This window comes from Giraffa tippelskirchi, chromosome 5 (genome assembly GCF_054371585.1).
Source record: "Giraffa tippelskirchi isolate mGirTip1 chromosome 5, T2T-mGirTip1v1.2.pri, whole genome shotgun sequence".
Classification (NCBI taxonomy): domain Eukaryota; kingdom Metazoa; phylum Chordata; class Mammalia; order Artiodactyla; family Giraffidae; genus Giraffa; species Giraffa tippelskirchi.
In genome coordinates, this window is record NC_137279.1 from 166,077,645 (window position 1) to 166,096,388 (window position 18,744).

The 18,744-nt window shown below is 47.7% G+C and overlaps 2 protein-coding genes across 5 annotated transcripts in view; one reads left to right on the forward strand and one right to left on the reverse strand.

The window, feature by feature from the left end:
• The window catches only part of DHCR24 (24-dehydrocholesterol reductase), a 34,149-nt gene extending 25,598 nt beyond the window's left edge, over window positions 1-8,551 (forward strand). The window contains exons 7-9 of the mRNA XM_081489128.1: window positions 3,738-3,935; window positions 4,081-4,259; window positions 5,737-8,551. Coding sequence (XP_081345254.1) covers window positions 3,738-3,935; window positions 4,081-4,259; window positions 5,737-5,890 — 531 coding nt within the window. The 3' untranslated portion in view covers window positions 5,891-8,551. The remainder of the gene's footprint in view (window positions 1-3,737; window positions 3,936-4,080; window positions 4,260-5,736) is intronic.
• Window positions 8,552-16,439: 7,888 nt separating this feature from the next.
• The window catches only part of CIMAP2 (ciliary microtubule associated protein 2), a 29,791-nt gene continuing 27,486 nt past the window's right edge, over window positions 16,440-18,744 (reverse strand). For all 4 annotated transcript variants that reach the window (XM_081489141.1, XM_081489140.1, XM_081489134.1 and 1 more), the window contains one exon: window positions 16,440-16,888. In XM_081489141.1, the coding sequence (XP_081345267.1) occupies window positions 16,822-16,888 (67 nt within the window). In that variant the 3' untranslated portion in view covers window positions 16,440-16,821. The remainder of the gene's footprint in view (window positions 16,889-18,744) is intronic.

Sequence of the window (18,744 nt, forward strand, 5' to 3'; positions counted from 1 at the left end):
GTGGGTGTTAAACCATATCAGTGACAGCATCAGTGTTGGAGAAGGTGGCAGTGATCTGGGCATTCGGGGGACAATGGGGGTGGAGGTGGTGGGCATGTCGCTGAGGATTTCCAGGGAAAGGAGGCGCATAGACCTCGAAGGAGTAATGAATGGCCAAGATGAGCCCACCTCACCTCCATCTACCCCAGAGGGTCATGGAGAGAAAATGATACCACGTCAGAGGGCTGCAGCCAGGGCCAGCCAGGTATCAGCTAAGAGCAAGGAGACAAGTAGATGGTCGAGAGAATAACTTGAGGATGGAGTGGGTTCGCTGCTGTTAGGCCATGAGACAGCCCAGAGGAGGGCTTGGGAGATGGGGAACAGAGGCTGGTGGGGTCAGATGAAAAGATACTGCATGGCTGCAGCACAGCAAGGATACTAGTTAGAGGTACCCGGAAGTCCACAGCAGCTAAAATAAACAGGAAAGTCAAGCATGAAAGAATTACACCTGGTGGTTTCCTACAAGGGGGTGTCGGGTCAGTTCTAATCATGGGCGAGGTCTCTGGGCAGAACATGAAGGGGCAGTGGTGAGGGCTGCAGGAGCGGGCAGCAGATGATTGGCTCCTCAAGGCCTGGGGAGCCCTGGGCTTCCTCCATCCCTATTAGTCCTGCTTCAATCAGTGACCAGGCCCAGAGCATTTGGTGGAAAGTTTTGCCAAAAGCAGAAAACTCCCAACTCCTCCTTTATCCCTGCCAAGAGCAGTGTTAAGGTTGTGGGAGGTGTGAGCAGGGATATTTAAGAGACAGGAAAGGCAAGAGGAGCCAGCAAAGTACATGAGAGGACGTCAGAATGAGAATCACAGTAGTTAACATTAATCCCTCCTTACATGTTAGTTCTTCTGTCAAACACTTTATGGCACTCTCTCCATCTTCCTGACAACCCTGGGAAGGTAGGTCCTGGTGTTATTTCCCTTCTACAGATGAAGAAGCTGGTTTAGGTTGTCCAAAGTAACACAGCTCAGTAAGGGATAGAGTATAATAATAAAGGTTATCTATTGCTGCTTGATGAATTCACCCCACATTCTGAAGATGAAAGCAGCTGCCATCTGTTATCACACAGTTTTGAGGGTCAGAGATTGGAGAGCAATGATGTGGGTCGTTCTGGCTCAGGGTTGCAGTCAAGGTGTCGCTCAGGCTGATGTGCTAGAGTCTTTAGGAAGGTGAGAATCTGCTTTCTGGAAGGCCCCCTAAGGCGGCTGTCAATGAGAAGCCTCTGTTCGTTGCCACCTGGGCTGCTCAAGCGTCCTCACCACAGGGCAGCAGACTTGCCCCAGAGCAGGTGATCCAGAGAGGGACCACGGACGGGTCCTCAGTGCCTTCCACGACCCAGTCTTATCACCTTGCGACTCCCTCCATATTCTCTTGTTAGAGCGAAGTCTCCAGTCACCCAAGGTCGGGGGAGTTAAGCTCCACCTCTTGAAGAAAGGAGTGACGGAGAACTCCTAGACGAGTTTTGAAACCAGAGAGCTAGGTTTCAAAATGAGGTGTGTCTTATATTTTTGTGCTGCTAAACACTAGCCTGGACTGCCTGAAGTTAAAGGAAGAGTCTGGAAGGAGGGGTGTTTTACTACCGAGATGGGCACACAGGGAGTTTATTTGGGGGAACTCTGGTGATCCTCAACTGTGAGAGAAAAGGGAAGTAGGACTGGGCAGAGAGACAAGTTGAGGTGTGATCCAGTCACAGCACAGACCTTAGCCAAGCCACAGGGAGGTCTGTGGCTGTGTGATCCTCCCGAGTTGTTTCCCCTTGAGGCCAGGAGCCGGGACTTTGCAGCCCAACCCCATGAAAGGTGACCTTGGAGACATTGCATGCTGGGTTCCAGGCCATTGCATTAAAGCGAATATCACATAAAGTGAGTTACACAAATTTTTTGGTTTCCTAGTGCATAGAAAAGTTATGTTTACACTATACTATAGTCTGTCAAGTGAGCACCAGCATTGTGTCTTTAAAAAAAAAAAGGATATACCTTAATTTAAAAATACTTTGTTACTGAAAAATGCTAACCATCATTTGAGCCGTCAGTGAGTCAGAGTATGATGTCAGAGACCACTGGTCACAGATCAGAAGTGCAGTAAAATAAGACAGTCTGTATAGGGTCAGGAAGCCAGGACAAAGAATGCGGTAGCACCCTGTGTTGCTCAGGATCCAGTGATAAGCAGGAGCCTAGTAGATGCTGCCATTTGTGAGTTGCAAGTTTTTTAAGCCCACGGACTTGTCTGTGCATCAATGTCTCTAGGAGGGGACACAAATAATTCCTAACAATTACTGCCTCTGGGGAGGGGAACGAGACTGGGACGGAGGAGGAATGATGAGTGGTCAGGGCTGTGAGGGAAACAGGGTCAGGGATGTGGAAGCAAGCTTGGCCTTCGAGGAGCGTTTCTGCTGTTCCTACTGTGTGGCTGCTCCAAAGACAACCAAGGGAACAGTAAAAGCCCCTCTATTTCCTAAGCTCCTGTTGTATTCCAGGAACTGGTGTAGGAGCTGGAATCTAACAGAGAAGCAAGCAGACAGGACCCACCCTTCCTTGTGGAAGAGGGCTGGTGATCAGAGGAGGCGATTCGAGGGGAGGGGAGAGGCACACAGCCTCCGAAGCCTAGCACGGTGGCTCCTTGGGGAAGCTGCCCTTGACCCTAGTCTGACGTGGACCCTTTTATGTGCCGCCTCTGCATCTCTCTGTGGCATCTCTTCCACACCTGGGTCAGGGACCATGTCTTGGTGACCTGGGTATCTCTAGCACCCAGCACAGAACCTCGCACCTGAGCACATAGGCACCTCGTCATTATATAATGAATGAAGGAATGTCCTTGGCTTCAAGGTCCCGGGAGCTGTGAGGACGGGGTGCCAAATGGACGCTGGTCACCTTGAGGAAGATGGCAAGCTGGGAGCAGAGAGGACAGTCATGAGCAGGGGGCTCCTCCCTCACAGCAGTTAGAGGCGCAGAAGAGGAAGGACAGCTCTGCTCGGGGGGGGGTTTCCTGAGAGGCCAGCTTGGGAGAGGCAGGCAGGTGGGTGTCCCTGTGAGGGGCCACAGGAACAAGAGCAAGTATCTAGTTCTGCCTAGAGTTGAAGATAGCTGTCGAGCTTAGCCTTGACAGGTGAGCAAGAATTTGCAGTTGTGTGTATGGAAGGAGGGGGAGCAGTGACAGTTTAATAGGGGTGTCAGAGAAGGCCTCTTAGGAGATGCCGTAAACCGAAGGGCTCACTGTTGGGCCTGCACCAGACCTTTCCCACACACCTGGCTGTGTGACCTTAGGGAAAATTGCTTAAGCTCTGTGGGTATCTATCTGTCTTTTCATTCAACAGCATTTATTTCTCAAACATTTATGGAATGCCTGCTCTGTACCAGCCATAGCGACCGCAACAACCAGAACAGCAATGATAGCTTTGTTGTCATTTTGCCCTAGGCTGAGTGCCTTCCATTTGGTATCTCACCATTCACTCTCACAAGTCCCATTTTACAGATCAGAAAACTGAGCTCAGAGAAGTTAAGTCACCAGCCCACGGATATCACAACTCATAAATGCCAGAGCTGGGAATCAAACCCAGATTCGGCTGGGTAAACCCTGGGTACCAGCATGCCCCTGCAGATAGGAGTGGACCCGTCGTACTTCCATGAAGCCCCCAGGGAGATCCTGGCCCACGGGGACACTGGGCCCTGCTGGGCTCCTTCTCTCCATCCCCAACCCTCGTCTTTCAGGACATCATCCCCTTTGGCAACAACCCCATCTTCCGCTACCTCTTTGGTTGGATGGTGCCTCCCAAGATCTCCCTGCTGAAGCTGACCCAGGGCGAGACGCTGCGCAAGCTGTACGAGCAGCACCACGTGGTGCAGGACATGCTGGTGCCCATGAAGTGCCTGCCTCAGGCCCTGCACACCTTCCACAATGACATCCACGTGAGCCGGGCTGGGAGCTCAGCTGGGGCTTGGGGGGAGCAGGGGGGGCCCCAGGCAGCCCTCCTCTGGTCTAGAGCAGGGTGGGCTGGCCACGAGCCTTCCACCTGTGGGAGGAAAAGCACTGACCTGCCCTTCTGGCCCCCAGGTCTACCCCATCTGGCTGTGCCCGTTCATCCTGCCCAGCCAGCCAGGCCTGGTGCACCCCAAGGGAGACGAGGCCGAGCTCTATGTCGACATCGGTGCCTACGGGGAGCCACGCGTGAAGCACTTTGAAGCCCGGTCCTGCATGAGACAGTTAGAGAAGTTTGTCCGAAGCGTGCATGGGTGAGTGAGTGCCCAGAGTGTGGACAGTGCCCTGGGAGGGCGCGGGGAAGGCCAAGACACCAGCTCCACGGCCAGACCCTTGGTGCTGAATGACCCCTCGGATTCGGGAAGGGAGTTGGGAGAGTCTAAGGAGGTGGAATTACTGGTGTTCTTAGCCTTCCCTTATATCTACATCCCCCGCCTCTCCACTGAGCATCCCAACAGTACCCCAGCTGCTAGAGCCAGAAACCCAGGAGTTAACCCACTCCCCACTGCAGGGCAGTCCATGGCGGTGCTTTAGACATACCCAGGGGCTCCCGCTCCAGGTTGGAGACCAAAACTGAGGAGGGAAGACTCAGGACCATGAAAGCCAAACAGAGGCCTGGACAGAGCATTGTTCAGAAATGTCCTAAAACAGACTGTAGGCGAATCTCAAAATAGCTATGCTGACTGAAAGAAGCCAGGAAAAAAGAGTACTGTATGGTTCTGTTTTCATATATATATATATATTCTGTTTATATAAAATTCTGGAAAATGCAGTTGAACCCATGGTAACAGAGGCAAGTCTGCCTGGGATTGTGGAGGGTAATGGACGGCACTGGGGGATTCGGGCTGTGAGGATAGTTATGGCCGTTGTCTGGACTGAGGTGACTGTTTCAAGGTTATAGCCATACATCGAATTTATCAAGCTGAAGCTTTCTTTTTTAATGTATAAAAAAATTTGCTTATTTTATGTATTTATTTTGTTGAAGTTTAGATGATGTACAATATTATATGTTACAGGTATACAATATAGTGATTCACAATTTTTAAAGGTCATGCTCTATTTATGGGCTTCCTAGGTGGCTCTAGTGGTAAAGAACCCGCCTGCTAATGTAGGAGTCTTAAGAACCACGAGTTGGATCCCTGGGTTGGAAAGATCCCCTGGAGTGGGCATGGCAACCCACTCCAGTATTCTTGCCTGGAGAATCCCATGGACAGAGGAGCCTGGAGGGCTACAGTCCATAGGGTCCCAAAGAGTTAGACAGGACTGAAGCAACTTAGCATGAACACATGCCCTGTTTATAGTTATTATAAAATAGTGGGTCTATTCCCCGTGTTATACAATATATCCTTGTAGCTTCAAGCTGTACACTTTCATCACGTGCAGCTTATTGAATGTCAAAAAAGGGAAAGAAAGTGGACTGGCAACTGCATTAGGGGAGCAGACATGCAGCACACTGCATCCTTCTAACTCTTCCTCCGCTGCCACTTAATGCCCTGAGCCCAGACTCCCCGTCTGCAAAATGGGGTTAAAATTCCTGCCCCATCTTCAACCACTAGCTCATTGCAGGGGGGTCAAACAAGAGAAGTCCCCCAAAAGCTCGTCCTGCCCTGCTGCAGGGCAGGCAGTGCATTAGGGGCACATTAGGGGTGACTGGGGTTCTCTGCACCCTTTTCCCCTCCTGAGGCCTCTGCGCCCCGCCCCTGAGCCCTTGCCCCTGTGTCTGCACTGCAGGTTCCAGATGCTGTATGCCGACTGCTACATGGACCGGGAGGAGTTCTGGGAGATGTTCGATGGCTCCCTGTACCACAGGCTGCGGAAGCAGCTTGGCTGCCAGGATGCCTTCCCTGAGGTCTACGACAAGATCTGCAAGGCTGCCAGGCACTGAGCTGGAGCCCGCCTAGGAGGAGGCAGACGCAAGGGGGGACCCTGTCCCCAGGGCCAGAAGGCATCTTCCCTTCACTCAAGCTTGGCTGCTCTGCCAGATCCACACTTTGAGAAAGAAACCCCTCCAGAGACCCCCCCACCCACATGGACTTGACGGCTTGCTCCCAGCTTCCAAGGGCGGCTGGGTGGAGTAGAAAGGATGTGAGATTTGGAGTCAGACAAACCCGAGTCCAGTTCCCAGTTCAGCCACTCATTAGCTGTGTGACTCCAGGCAAGTCACTGAGCCCCTCTGAGCCCAGCTCCTTATCTGTCGAAAGGAGGGGTGGGTAATGCTCCCTGCCTGCTGTGGCATCTAAGTCAAGCACCCATTGCAATGGACGTGCTGAAGAATTGACAGCTACTATTAGCACAGCTTCCTGCTCAGCATGACATCAGACTAAAGTGCTTTGGACTCAGTGGTTGAGTCCAGGAAGGCTCCATATCAGGTTACATGGGCTCAGGTTTGGTGAAAAGGGGTGCCCTGGAGTTGCAGTGCCATCACTTGTCAGCCGGAAGAGTTCCTCACGGAGGAAAGGAAGGAAAGTTCCTTTCCATCACTGGGCTCTTGGGAGGGCAACAGATGGGGTGGGCAGGCCCAAGACGTGCTGTGCCAAAGCCAGGTCTGATTCCAAAGTTCCCTCTGTCGTCCTTGGTGATGCCCTGCCCCTTCTTCCTTCATGCTCAGGCTTGCAGGCCCACTGCAACCATCACCCGAGTCCACTCAGAGAGGACCGTGTGCTTGGAGAAGACACTTTAGGGTGGAATCCTGTCTGGGCCTGGGGCAGGTGGGGTGAGTGGTTTTGGCTCTGAATTGAATCCAGAGGACCTGGGCTCATTCTTGCCTCTCCACCCTCCATGCCGCTTGTCCCCAGAACCTGCTTCAGCCTGCTGGGGCGTGTCCTCCACTCTGCAGTGGGGCTGGGAGTGGGGGGTGGGACCATACCAAGCAGGAAAATGGAGCCTGTCATCCTTAGGTCTCATGGGGATCCTCACTGTGGCGCTGAACGAAAACAGCATCAACTTGATTTCTCCAGCCACTCATCCCCTCCTTTTTTTTCACCCCCAGCTGTAGTTAATTTTAGTGCCTTACAAATCCGAAGCTCAGAGAAAAGTTAGCTTCATGTCTGTTCCAGAGGGGAGGAAAACTTCCCAGGCCCCTGCCCATGTATTAAAGCTTCTTTATGCAACTCCATCTTAAGAACTGCCCAGCCTCAGCTGAAAACCCAGACTCTGAGAGGGAATTATGTAAGGGAATTAAGTGAGCTGGGCCAGGCAGTGATGTTCTGGAATAGAGGAGAGCACTGGCTGGGAGCTGGGAGGCCTGGGTTTCAGTCCTGGCTGTATTCTTCACAAGCTCTGCCTCCATGGGCAACTCATCTGTCCCTCTGAGCTGCAGTTTCCTCATCTGTCACATCCATGTACACAAGACCACCCGAGGCTCTTCTGCTTTAGAAGTGCACGGCTGTCTTAAACACCGTGATTGCGAACCCCATGAGAAAGCCTCGTCTGCGTGGAAAGTCAGAGGGAAAGTAAATGGTCCAAGTGGGGGTTGTCTGCCATTTAAGATCCTGTCTTCAGCCCAAGGTCAGCTCTCATCTTTTTCAGAAAGGCACATCTGTGGCCTGCAAGGAAGTGTCATTGTTGTCACCACTGGTTGCCAGAAGCCTCCCAGAGTCACACTTTGGCTGCCGAGGCTCACTCCACCCACCCTGGGTAGGGCACACTGTGGTGTCCTGATGTGGTCCTGGGAGTGCCAGGCGCACTCGGGGCACTCAGAAGGCAGAGGAACCACTCTTACCCATTTGGCCTCTGGAGGGGGCATAAAATCAGAAACCTCATTTTCTCACTTGTATGCAAAGCATGTGAACTCTGGCACTAGCTCTCCCAGTGGGGCCTGTGGGCTTCATGCTCAGCGGTAAACTGATGATCCTACTTGCTGTAGAGGAAGGGTTAACCTGAGCAAGATAAGGCCCCATCCTTTCACCAGTGGGGCCTCTGTCCCTGGGCCCCTGGGAGTGCGGCCAGAAATGCCAGCAGCCTCTGTTGTCCTCAGTACTACAAACCAAAATCCTGCCCTTCACAGACCTTGCCCGGAACCTGGGGCTGGGAGGGAGGGTCTTGGGGTCACACCAGCCTCAGGGTCATGTTTTGCTTCAGTGATATCTTGCCTAGAAAAGGGCAGTCTTCCAAGCATGTCGAGCTGAGTTGCCAGCTCTTTCTTGCAGCCAGTCTTGTCACTGTCCAGCCAGGTGATGGTTTCAGGTGGAATTAAACTTGGCACATGGCAGGGGGCGGGGAGCATGTGTGAAAAGTATAAGAAGAGGCCTCTCCCTTCCAGAACCCTGAGTTTCTTGGCTGCATGAAGGTTTTCTGTAAGATCCGAATTCTAGCCAGTTTCTTTGGCTGGAAGGATGCATAATTAGCTGTTACGGGAAGGGAGGGGGTGGGGATGGGGGTGGCAGTGTATGATGTGTGGTATTTTTCTTAAATCATGGGGATCACAGAGAAAGGCATGGGTCCCCCCCAGCAGGCTCTTGGAGCTGCAGGTGCTGTGCCTACTGTCTGGAACACTTCATGTCCCTGTGGCTGCTGCTTCTGTAAAAATAAAAGTGTGACCTGGAAAGTAGCCTCTGTCATTTCTTCCTCTGGGGACCACGATGTGGAGGCAGTCCCAGTTCAAGTACAGGCTCTGCCCGTCACCGGACCAGTTTCCCTTTGAACCTACACACCCAGGGCTGGATGATGGCATGGGGGGAGGGACAGGTGTATTAGGGCAGAGGGGCCAGGGTGATTTTCTTCCCCATTTTTGAATTTCTATCATTGTCACAATGATCTGGCATAGATGTTAATAATATCTCCTATTTGCAGGGTAGAAAACAGACTACAGAGGGAAACAGGGAAGCTAGGAGACAAGTGAGAATAGGTGAAGTGATGACTCAAATCAAAGTGGGGCTGTGCTTTTTAAGGCACCAAACATGACTGTCAGAAGCTCTGGACCGCAGGCCTGGGTTTGTCGCTGGGATGACCTGACTAATTCTGGCAAATCAGTTAATCCTGTTGAGACTATTTCCTCCTCTACAGACAGGTGGAGACCACTAACTCCACTAAAACCCACTCCTCCCTTTGAGCACACCACTGGACTACACTTCCCAGCCACCCTCGCCCTCAGGTGGGCCCTTGTGTTAGAGTCTCTGCAAGAGAATGTGAGCTGCAGTGGGAAAACCCTGTGTGAGGGTCTCCTGGCTCTTCTGGTACTTGGATGCTGGTGACAACCCAGCCATGGGTAGTAGCAAAGTCACACAGGGAAGGAGCCTGGATCCCCTAATCACTGGAAAACTGCCCACCAACCTAGACTTTGGCCTGGTCTGTTATGGGAACAAGAAATAAATTTTTACTGTAGCTGAGTCACTGCCTATTCAGGACTACTTGTTAGAACAGTTTCACTCACCTTCATTACATGAACAGAGATATAAGGGTTTAGTTTAGTGCAATAAAGCTTTATGTAAATCCTAGATATTAACCTGATGGACATTTTCCTAAAATATATGTGATGTCAGGGTCCCATCCTATAGTTATTTGAGAGGAACTTTTAGGAAATTCTTTTTCCAGGTGTTCAGTTTCACAAATCAGGATTTGTAAATTCTCCTTGAAGGAAATCTTTTAATGTCCTAAAAACAGATTTTGTAGTTGAAGCCTTAAATATCACCTTACATATGAATAGCATACAACATACAATATCTTCTTTAATCCCCACAGTCCTGTAACAAAAGCGGGTCAGTTTTATCCCCATTTTATAGATGAGGAAAGTGAAGCTCAGGAAAGGTCAAGTGATTTGCTTGGAGGCCACATCGAGGCTTTTTAATGAGTTAAACAAGGATGCAGACTCATCATCTAGTCTTAAAACAACAAAATGCTTCAAGAGCCTCACCCGGAGCCAGCTGAGAGTAGCTCCAGGCCTAGAAACAGTGAAAGGAAACCCTGGGCTGAGCCCCATACGTAGTGGGGAATCAGGGATCTCTGCATGAACTCAGCTCAGAAAGGAAGCCACTTAGGAATCAGCAGAGGGTTCTGCTTTGACCCAGAGCAGTGCCTTCTGCCAGGGAACCACCTTGCCTGACCATGCCCTCAGCTACATGGGCCGTGTCCTGACACCATTCATGCCAGAGTTGCAACAACTGGTTCTCCAAAATTGGCTTATATAAGAAAGATCACACGTGTGTGTGCACATATACACACACACTGCTGCTGCTGCTGCTGCTGCTGCTGCTAAGTCGCTTCGGTCGTGTCCGACTCTGTGCAACCCCATAGACAGCAGCCCACCAGGCTCCCCCATCCCTGGGATTCTCCAGGCAAGAATACTGGAGTGGGTTGCCATTTCCTTCTCCAGTGCACGAAAGGGAAAAGTGAAAGTGAAGTCGCTCAGTCGTGTCTGACTCTTAGCAACCCCATGGACTGTAGCCTACCAGGCTCCTCCGTCCATGGGATTTTCCAGACAAGAGTACTGGAGTGGGGTGCCATTGCCTTCTCCACACACACTACTCAAGATAAATGTAGACATATTTCAAAACTATGCTTTCTAGTTATGTCCTGGTGTTAAGATGGCCTACAGGTTTCTTCCTGTGGGACAACTCTGGTTATTGCAGGTGACTGCCTGACATACTACGTTGTGAAAGATTGGGAGGCTTTGTTGAGGTCCGCTGCTGCTGTGTAGTCACTAAGTCATGTCTGACTCTTGCAACCCTGTGGACTGTAGCCCACCAGGTTCCTCTGTCCATGAGATTTCCTAGGCAAGAGTACTGGAGTAGGTTGCCATTTCCTCCTCCAAGGGATCTTCCCAACCCAGGGATCAAACTTGCGTCTCCTGCTTGGCTGGCAGATTCTTTACCACTGAGCCCCTTGGGAAGCCCTTATGAGGTCTAGGAGGTGGTATTTTGATGCTATGTACTGAATGGTTATGTCCCTCTCCCCAGATTCCTAGGTTGATGTTCTAATGTAATGGAATTGGGAGGTGGGGCCTTTGGAAGATTAATTAGGCCATGAGGTCGGAGCCCCCATGATAGGAGTAGTGTCCTAAGGAAACACATGAAACATCTAGCCCTCTGAAGATACAAGATGTTCATCTGCAAACCAGGAAGAGTGCTCTCATTAGATCTTCCAGCACCTTGGTCTTGGACTTCTCAGCCTCCAGAACCATGTGAAATACATTGTTGTGTAAGCCACCCAATCTATGGTAATTTATTATAGCTGCCTGAACTGCCGATGACAGATGGTTTGAAGATAGTTGAGCCAAGGAACCCAGAAATAGCTGAATCCTTCTCTGCCCATCACACTCCTCCCCATGGGGTTCCCTAGAAAACAGATCCAGGGCAATGATATGGGGAAAACGGGGCATTGCAAGATGGTAGAAATAAATCCGTATATCTGTTTATATCCATATAAAGATAAAGAGATAGATTGATAGATCTGCTCCCAGTTCCTGACACTGAGCTCCTATATCTCTTGGAATGTCCTGCGTGATGGGGTGTCTTTTGTTCTAATGAGATGACACTGGCTGGGCACCTGGATTGCTCTTGGATATGGGTGGTCACTAGAAAGATCAAGCGATGATTAGAAACTAGGAACTTTCAGCCCCTACCACCACCACCCCCATCTTCCAGGGAGGGGGAGAGGGACTGCAAATGGAGTTAAATGATTGTTCATGCCTACATGAGGAAACCTCTCTAAAAATCCCAGTATTACGGGACTTTGGAGAGATTTGGGGATGGTGAATACACCCATGTACTGGGAGGAGGATACATTCCAACTCCACAGGAATAGAAGCTCCTGTGCTCAAGACCCTCCCAGACCTCGCCTTATGTGTCTCTTCATCTGTGTCCTTCATCATATCCTTGAGTACACATGTGCTGTGCTGTGCTTAGTCGTTCAGTCACGTCCAACTCTTTGCGACTCTACGGACTGTAGCCCGCCAGGTTCCTCCGCCCGTGGGGATTCTCCAGGCAAGAATACTGGAGTGGGTTGCCATGCCCTTCTCCAGGGGATCTTCGAGCCCAGGGTTCGAACCCAGATCTCCCGCATTGCAGGCAGATTCTCTACCATCTGAGCCACCTGGGGAAGCTTAGTACACATGAGAATATAAGTATTTCCCTGAATTCTGTGAGTCACTCTAGCAAATAATGGAAACCAAGCAGGGAGGAGGTCATGGGACCCTCCAATTTGTAGCCAAGTTGAAGCTGTGAGTAACTAGGAGACATACTACTTGCAGTTGGCATCTGAAGTGAGGGGCAGCCTTGTGGGACTGAGCCCTTAACCCTGTGGGATCTGATGCTATCTCCATGTGGTAGTGTCAGGATTCAGTTAAATTGTAGGACAGTCAGCTGGTGTCCCAGAGAATCACTTGGTGTGGGAAAAATCCCACACACATCTGGTGTCAGAAGTGTGAGTGTTCTGAGTGATAGTAAAGGAGGCACAGAGGAGAAAAGATTGGGTTTTTTCAATGCAGGCACTTACTATCCAGACTGCTGCCTGAGAGCTCCCTGGTAAGTCGGGGCTTAGGCTGTCAGCTGCACAGTCAACCAGTATTGGGGTGTGCAGGGAGAGGCTGGACAGACATGGAGTTGCTGTGTGGAGTAGCACAGTGGTGCCCAGAGGAGTGGGCAAGGCGACACACTGGGATGCTGGAAAAAATATTAACACTTGTTTTGGGCTGGGCATCCCCATAAGCAGACCCTGAGACAAGGATTTGAGTGCAAGTAGTTTTATTTGGAAGGTGAAGAAAACACCGGTAGGGGGATAGGCAAGGATGACAGTCAATGAAGTCTGCATTATCAGCAGACTGGACTTCCCTGGTGGTCCAGTGGCTAAGGCTCCTTGCTCCCAGTGCAGAGGGTCAGAGTTCCATCCTTGATCAGGGAACTAGATCCCACATGCTGCGACTAAGGGTTCACATGGCATAACTAAAGATCCCAGATGCTGCAACTAAAGATCTTATGTGCCACGATGAAAATTGAAGATCCTATGTGCTATAACTAAGATCTGGCACAGCCAAATAAATAATTTTTTTTTTTTAAAAAAAAGCTTACCACTGTGGGCAACTGTAGTTTAATTGCACTGGAAAAAAACTCTGAAAGCCTGTGTAAAACATGCACCTCAAAGTTATATCCCACAGAGGGTGAGGGAACTGGGTGTCTATATTCCAACTTTGATTGGTCCACAGCTTGAGAGCATCTCCTGAAGGGTGTTAATTCCGTGGCTCTTCCAACCTTCCATGAAAGGAAGCCTTCCATGGCAGCCAGAGAACCTTCTGCTCCATTGTAAGTAGATGTCCCTTCTCAGTGTACGTGATGTTGGTAATACACATTACTTTGGTATCTCACAGCAAAGTACTTGAGAACTGCCCGATTTAAAATTGTCACACAGGTCTTTCTTATACTCCTAACTAGCTGACCTTCTCTATGGTGACAGTGACTCTGAGTTATGTGGTAGGTTAAAGATATATTTCTAAATTATATTTATTCTATAAGATAAAGCAGTCTTCAAACAAGTTTTATTGTGTATTTTTTTAACTTTTTAATTTTGTATTAATTTTTGATGTACAGAAAAGTTGCAATGACAGTACAGAGTTCTCATCCCCTTCACCCAACTTCCTCTAATGTCAACATCTTCTACATAACCATAGTGAAATGCAATGAAGTGAAAGTCACTCAGTTGTGTCTGACTCTTTGTGACCCAATGGACTATACATGCCATGGAATTCTCCAGGCCAGAATACTGGAGTGGGTAGTCTTTCCCTTCTCCAGGGGATCTTCCCAACCCAGGGATCAAACCCAGGTCTCCCACACTGCAGACGGATTCTTTACCAGCTGAGCCACAGGGAAGACCCATAACCATAGTAAAATGATCAAAAATAAGAAATTAATATTGGCATAATATTAACTAACCCACAGACCCTACTTGAATTTCACCAATTTTATCACTAATGTTGTTTTTCTTTCCAAAATCCTATCTAGGTTCCTACATCGCATTTAGTTGTTTTCTCCTTTGTTGTTACTGTTGTTCAGTCACTAAGTCATGTCGACTCTTTGCAACCCCATGGACTGCAGGACACCAGGCTTCCCTGTCCCTTCAGTATCTCCCAGAGTTTGCTCCTTAGTTTCTCCTAAGCTGTAAGGGTTTATTGAAATACAATTAACACATAATAAACTGCACATATTAGAAGTGCACAGTTTGGTTAATCTTGACATTTGTATGGATATACACAATTGTTTGTTCTTCGGCCTATTGATGGACATTTGGGTTGTTTCCAGTTTGGGGCTACCACAAATAAAGTGGATAGGAACATTTCTGTACAGTCTTTATATGGACACATGCTCTCCTCCTGGGTAACTCTCAGGAAAGGAATGGCTGAATCATGTGGTTGGTATATGGTTAACTTTTTAACTTGCCAAACTGTTTAAAAAAAAACAACTCATTTTTAAAATTTAGACTTGGGCGTGGTTTCTCCTTATTCTCCTGGGGTTATGATTTTCCTTTCATGCTGGTTGTAGGGCAACTTGAGATCTCATATTGCGGTCTGTTCCCCATTACACACAGTTATTTATTCTTTTATCTTAATTCTATTGTTAAGGTCAAGCAAGTGGTTAATCTTGCTCCATCATTTTTCTTTGATAATAAACTATCCCTGAACTTAGTGGATTTTTTTTGGGGGGGGCCACACTGCAAGGCATGTGGCTCTTAGCTCCCCAACCAGGGATCTAACCTGCACCCCTTGAAATGGAAACGAGGAGTCTTAACCACTGGTTCACCAGGGAAGTCCCTTGCCAAACTTTTCCAAAGTGGTTTATAATGCATAGTACTTTGGAATCTCATGGCAAAGTCCTTTATCATGTATTTTCTCCCACTTTGTGGCTTGTCTTTCCATTCTCTTAACAGTGTCTTTGAAGAATAAATTTTAAAAATTTTAATTAAGTCCAATTTAACTATTTGTTCGTACCATACCAAAGTATGGTCTACAAAAGAACAAATACAGTTGACCCTTGAACAGTATGGGAGTTAGGGTCTCTGACCCTCTGTGCAGTCAAAACGATGTATAACTTTAGAGTCAGTCCTCTGTATCCACAGATTGTCGTACAGCAGTTCACACTTAGTGAAAAAAATCCACATATAAGTGGACCCACACAGTTCAACCTTTGTTGTTCAAAGGTCTACTGTTAATTTATATCTAAGAAATTTCTGCCTAACCCGAAGTCCAAAAGTTTTCTTCCCATGTTTTCTTCTGGAAGTTTTGTAGTTTAGGTTTTACATTTAGGACTATGATTCATTTTGAGTTTTTTTTTTTCCTATGCTGTGAGTCACTGATCACAATTCATTGTTTTTTACATATTGATATTTGTTAGTTATAGTACCATTTGTTGAAAAACCTATTCTTTTACCACTGAGTTGTTTTTGTACCTTTGTTGAGAATTAGTTGTCCATAGATAAGTGGGTCTGTTCCTGGATTTTCCATTTTATTAATTTGTCTATCCTGATCCCATTCCACACCAGGGAGGAGTAAGGTAATGTTTTTCCTCCAGCTTTATTCGTCTTTTTCAAAGTTATCTTGGCTATTTTCTGTCTATTGTTTTTCCATGTAAGTTTTAGGACCAGCTTGTCAGCTTAAAATATATTACTGGGACCGATTAGTATTGAATTAAATCTAAGATGATTTAGGGGCACTGACATCTTAAGAACAGAGTCTTTTGATCCATGATTATGGTATATCTCTCCTTTTATTTAGGTCTTCTTTAATTTCTCTCAGAAGCATTTTAAAGCTTTCACTGTACAAATCTTACACATCTTTCGTCAGATTTATACCTAGGTATTTCACAGTTTTGATGTTATTATATATGGCGTTTTCAATTTCTATTGCTAGTGTACAGAAATTGTTGATTTGAGTATATTTATCTTATTTCCTGAAACACTGCTGACTTATTAGACCTAGTGTGCACCTAGTTTGGCTTATCAGCCTTTTTGAGGATTCGACAGGATTTTTTTTTCAGTAGACAATGAACCTGTGAATAACAACAGTTTTAATTCTTCCAAAACAGTCATTTTGACATGAGTGAGGAAGTAACTGCTTTTCTATAAAGCACCCGTACTCTTAAGGGTGTCTGAAGTATTTTTATCATTATGTGGGTTTTGTGACTGAAGTCATGAGCCTGTCTCATTTTCCCTAAGAACAGCACACTGCTGCCATCCCACCCAATCTCTGTCTGTCTGAAAACAGTGAGAGCAGAAGCTCAGGATACTGTGACCAATCTGTGCAGACCTACGACTGGGCTAGACTAGCATGCCCCCAAGGTCTGACTTGAGGGGTGTAACTGATTGTTCCCAATGGCTGCACATTGCCAGGAGGTCAGCAACTTCCTCATGGCATTTGGCCCTGCCAAGCTTCCAGAAGCATCCTGGGATGGAGATGGAGTATTCCCCGGAGAGGGCATACAGCCACTTTAGGACATATGCTACACTCTCCCAACTTTCTTTGGATTTTACTGAACAGGGAGTCAAGCATTTTGGCTTTAGAATAGGAGGGGTCCCGAGAGGGTCAACCATATCCCACCCCTTTAGTCCATCTGCTGTCTGGTTCCCATGTTCATGTCACTGGCTGTTTTGAATTCTCAGGATAATCGATCTCTGGTATCAAAAGATATCTGGCCTTGCTGTCCCAGAAGAACACCATGACCTTCCGGTAGGTGTCTCCAGCAAAAGTGATCCCAGCACACCTCTCCCCTCTCCCAGGCATTCCCATGTGTCCTTTCTCCAAGACCCCCCTATTCCCACTCCTACCCTCCCACCCCCAGATTTGTCTGCAGGCTTTCAGGTCCTCCGGTCACTGCAGGTTGTCCTTCATGGGAAGCTTTAAGGGTCTGAATTATGATCCACAGTTGGCACACACTTCCCCTTAGTAAAAGGTGTGATTCTTTCCCTTTAAAAAGACACAGAGAAAGAGAAAATGAAACTGGTCCCTTGGAAGGATGTCAGCCCCCCATCCCTGGAGATGCACCCGTAGGGGAGGAGCAGGTACCTACTGGTGGTACTTCCCAGGGGAGCCTACACTCAGTGAGAGGCCAAAACTGATGACCTAGAGCTTTTCCAACAAAACAGCCTGGTTCTAAGGACAGTCTCTGCTATGCACCTACTGTGGCTCCTCAGACCCTTCAAACTGGTTTGTAAGAACTTCAGATACAAAATCCTAATGCCTAAAAGATCATTCCAATAAGGAGACTGAGGGTCAGAAAAATGACAGAATTTGCCTAAGGTCACCGTGATGCCCAGAATTCCAGCCCAGAGCCCCTGACCATAGTCTAGCATTCCTCCCATTGCTCGGATTCTTTCCTAAGAGCGGAACACGTGAAGACTCTCTGGTTCACTTTCAGTAGCCATTTGGAAGAAGGCATTTCATAAGAACTCCTTGCTTTGTGTGTCTAACAGTGTCTTCCAGCCATTATGGCATACACGTGTATGTGTTTGCTCGCTGTCTGTCTTCCCCACCAAGACATAAACTTGATGAAGGCAAGACTTCGATTTCTTTATTGGTATTTCTTCTGTATTGTATTGCCTACCCTGTTTCAGGTGTGTCCACACACACACCACCTTGAAAGGTGTTGTCCACAAACATCTGTCAAAGGAAGGAAGGCAGGAGGGAGGGCTCAGAGGGTCAAGGAGGCCTTTACAACCATCTGGTGGGTGTCTCCAGGCCTTCTGCTTTTCACTCCTCCCCAGTCTACTGCCCCTGGCCTGTTCAGAGCCCCAGCTCTCACCTGGCACTAAGACAGCATCCTTATCTCCATCCAGCCCCATCCCACTCCTCCACCCACAATGCCTCAGAGTACCTCTTTAAAACACAAGAGCTACTTCCTGTTAAGCCCCTTTTGAATGTCCAAAAGAAAATATTTGCAAAACGCATACCTGATAAAGGATGTATGCCTAGAACATATAAAGGACTTTCAAAACTTAATAGAAGAAAATAAGCAACCATTTTTAAAAATGTGTGAGAGATATGGAGGAAGTACATGAAAAGATGGCCAATATCTTGTCATTAAAGAAATGCAAATTCAAGCCACAAGGAAATACCCCTATTAGGTTGTCTAAAGCTGGATGAAAAAAGGGCCTTATAATACCAAATGTAGGACAATTAGATCCTATATATATTTTTGGTGGAAATACAAACTCGTACAACCATTTCAGAAAATAGTCTGGCAGCTTCTTATTAAGTTTTACATATATTTACCAAGTGAGCTAGATATTCTACAGTAGATTTTCATCAAAGAATGAAAGCATATGTCTACATGAAGACCTATATGGGACTGCTTGTAGAACTTTATCCAAAATTGCCCAAACTGAGAACAACCCAAATGTCCCTCTCCTTGAAAGTGTACAAGCTGTGGTATATCCGTTCAATGGAACATAAGTCAGCATTAGAAAGGAACAAACTTCTGATAAAGCAACAACATGGATGAATCTCAAGAACAATGCAAAATGAAAGATACAAAATTCTATATATAGCATGATTCCATTTATATGACATTCTAGAAAAGGCAGAACTATAGTGTTGGTAATCATATCAGTAGTTGCTCGGAATTGGAAAAGGGGAAGGAGACTGACTATAAATGGCACAAGGAAAGTTTTGAGGGCGATGGTAATAGTCTGCTGCTGCTGCTGCTGCTGCTAAGTTGCTTCAGTCGTGTCCAACTCTGTGTGACCCCATAGATGGCAGCCCACCAGGCTCCACCATCCCTGGGATTCTCCAGGCAAGAACACTGGAGTGGGTTGCCATTTCCT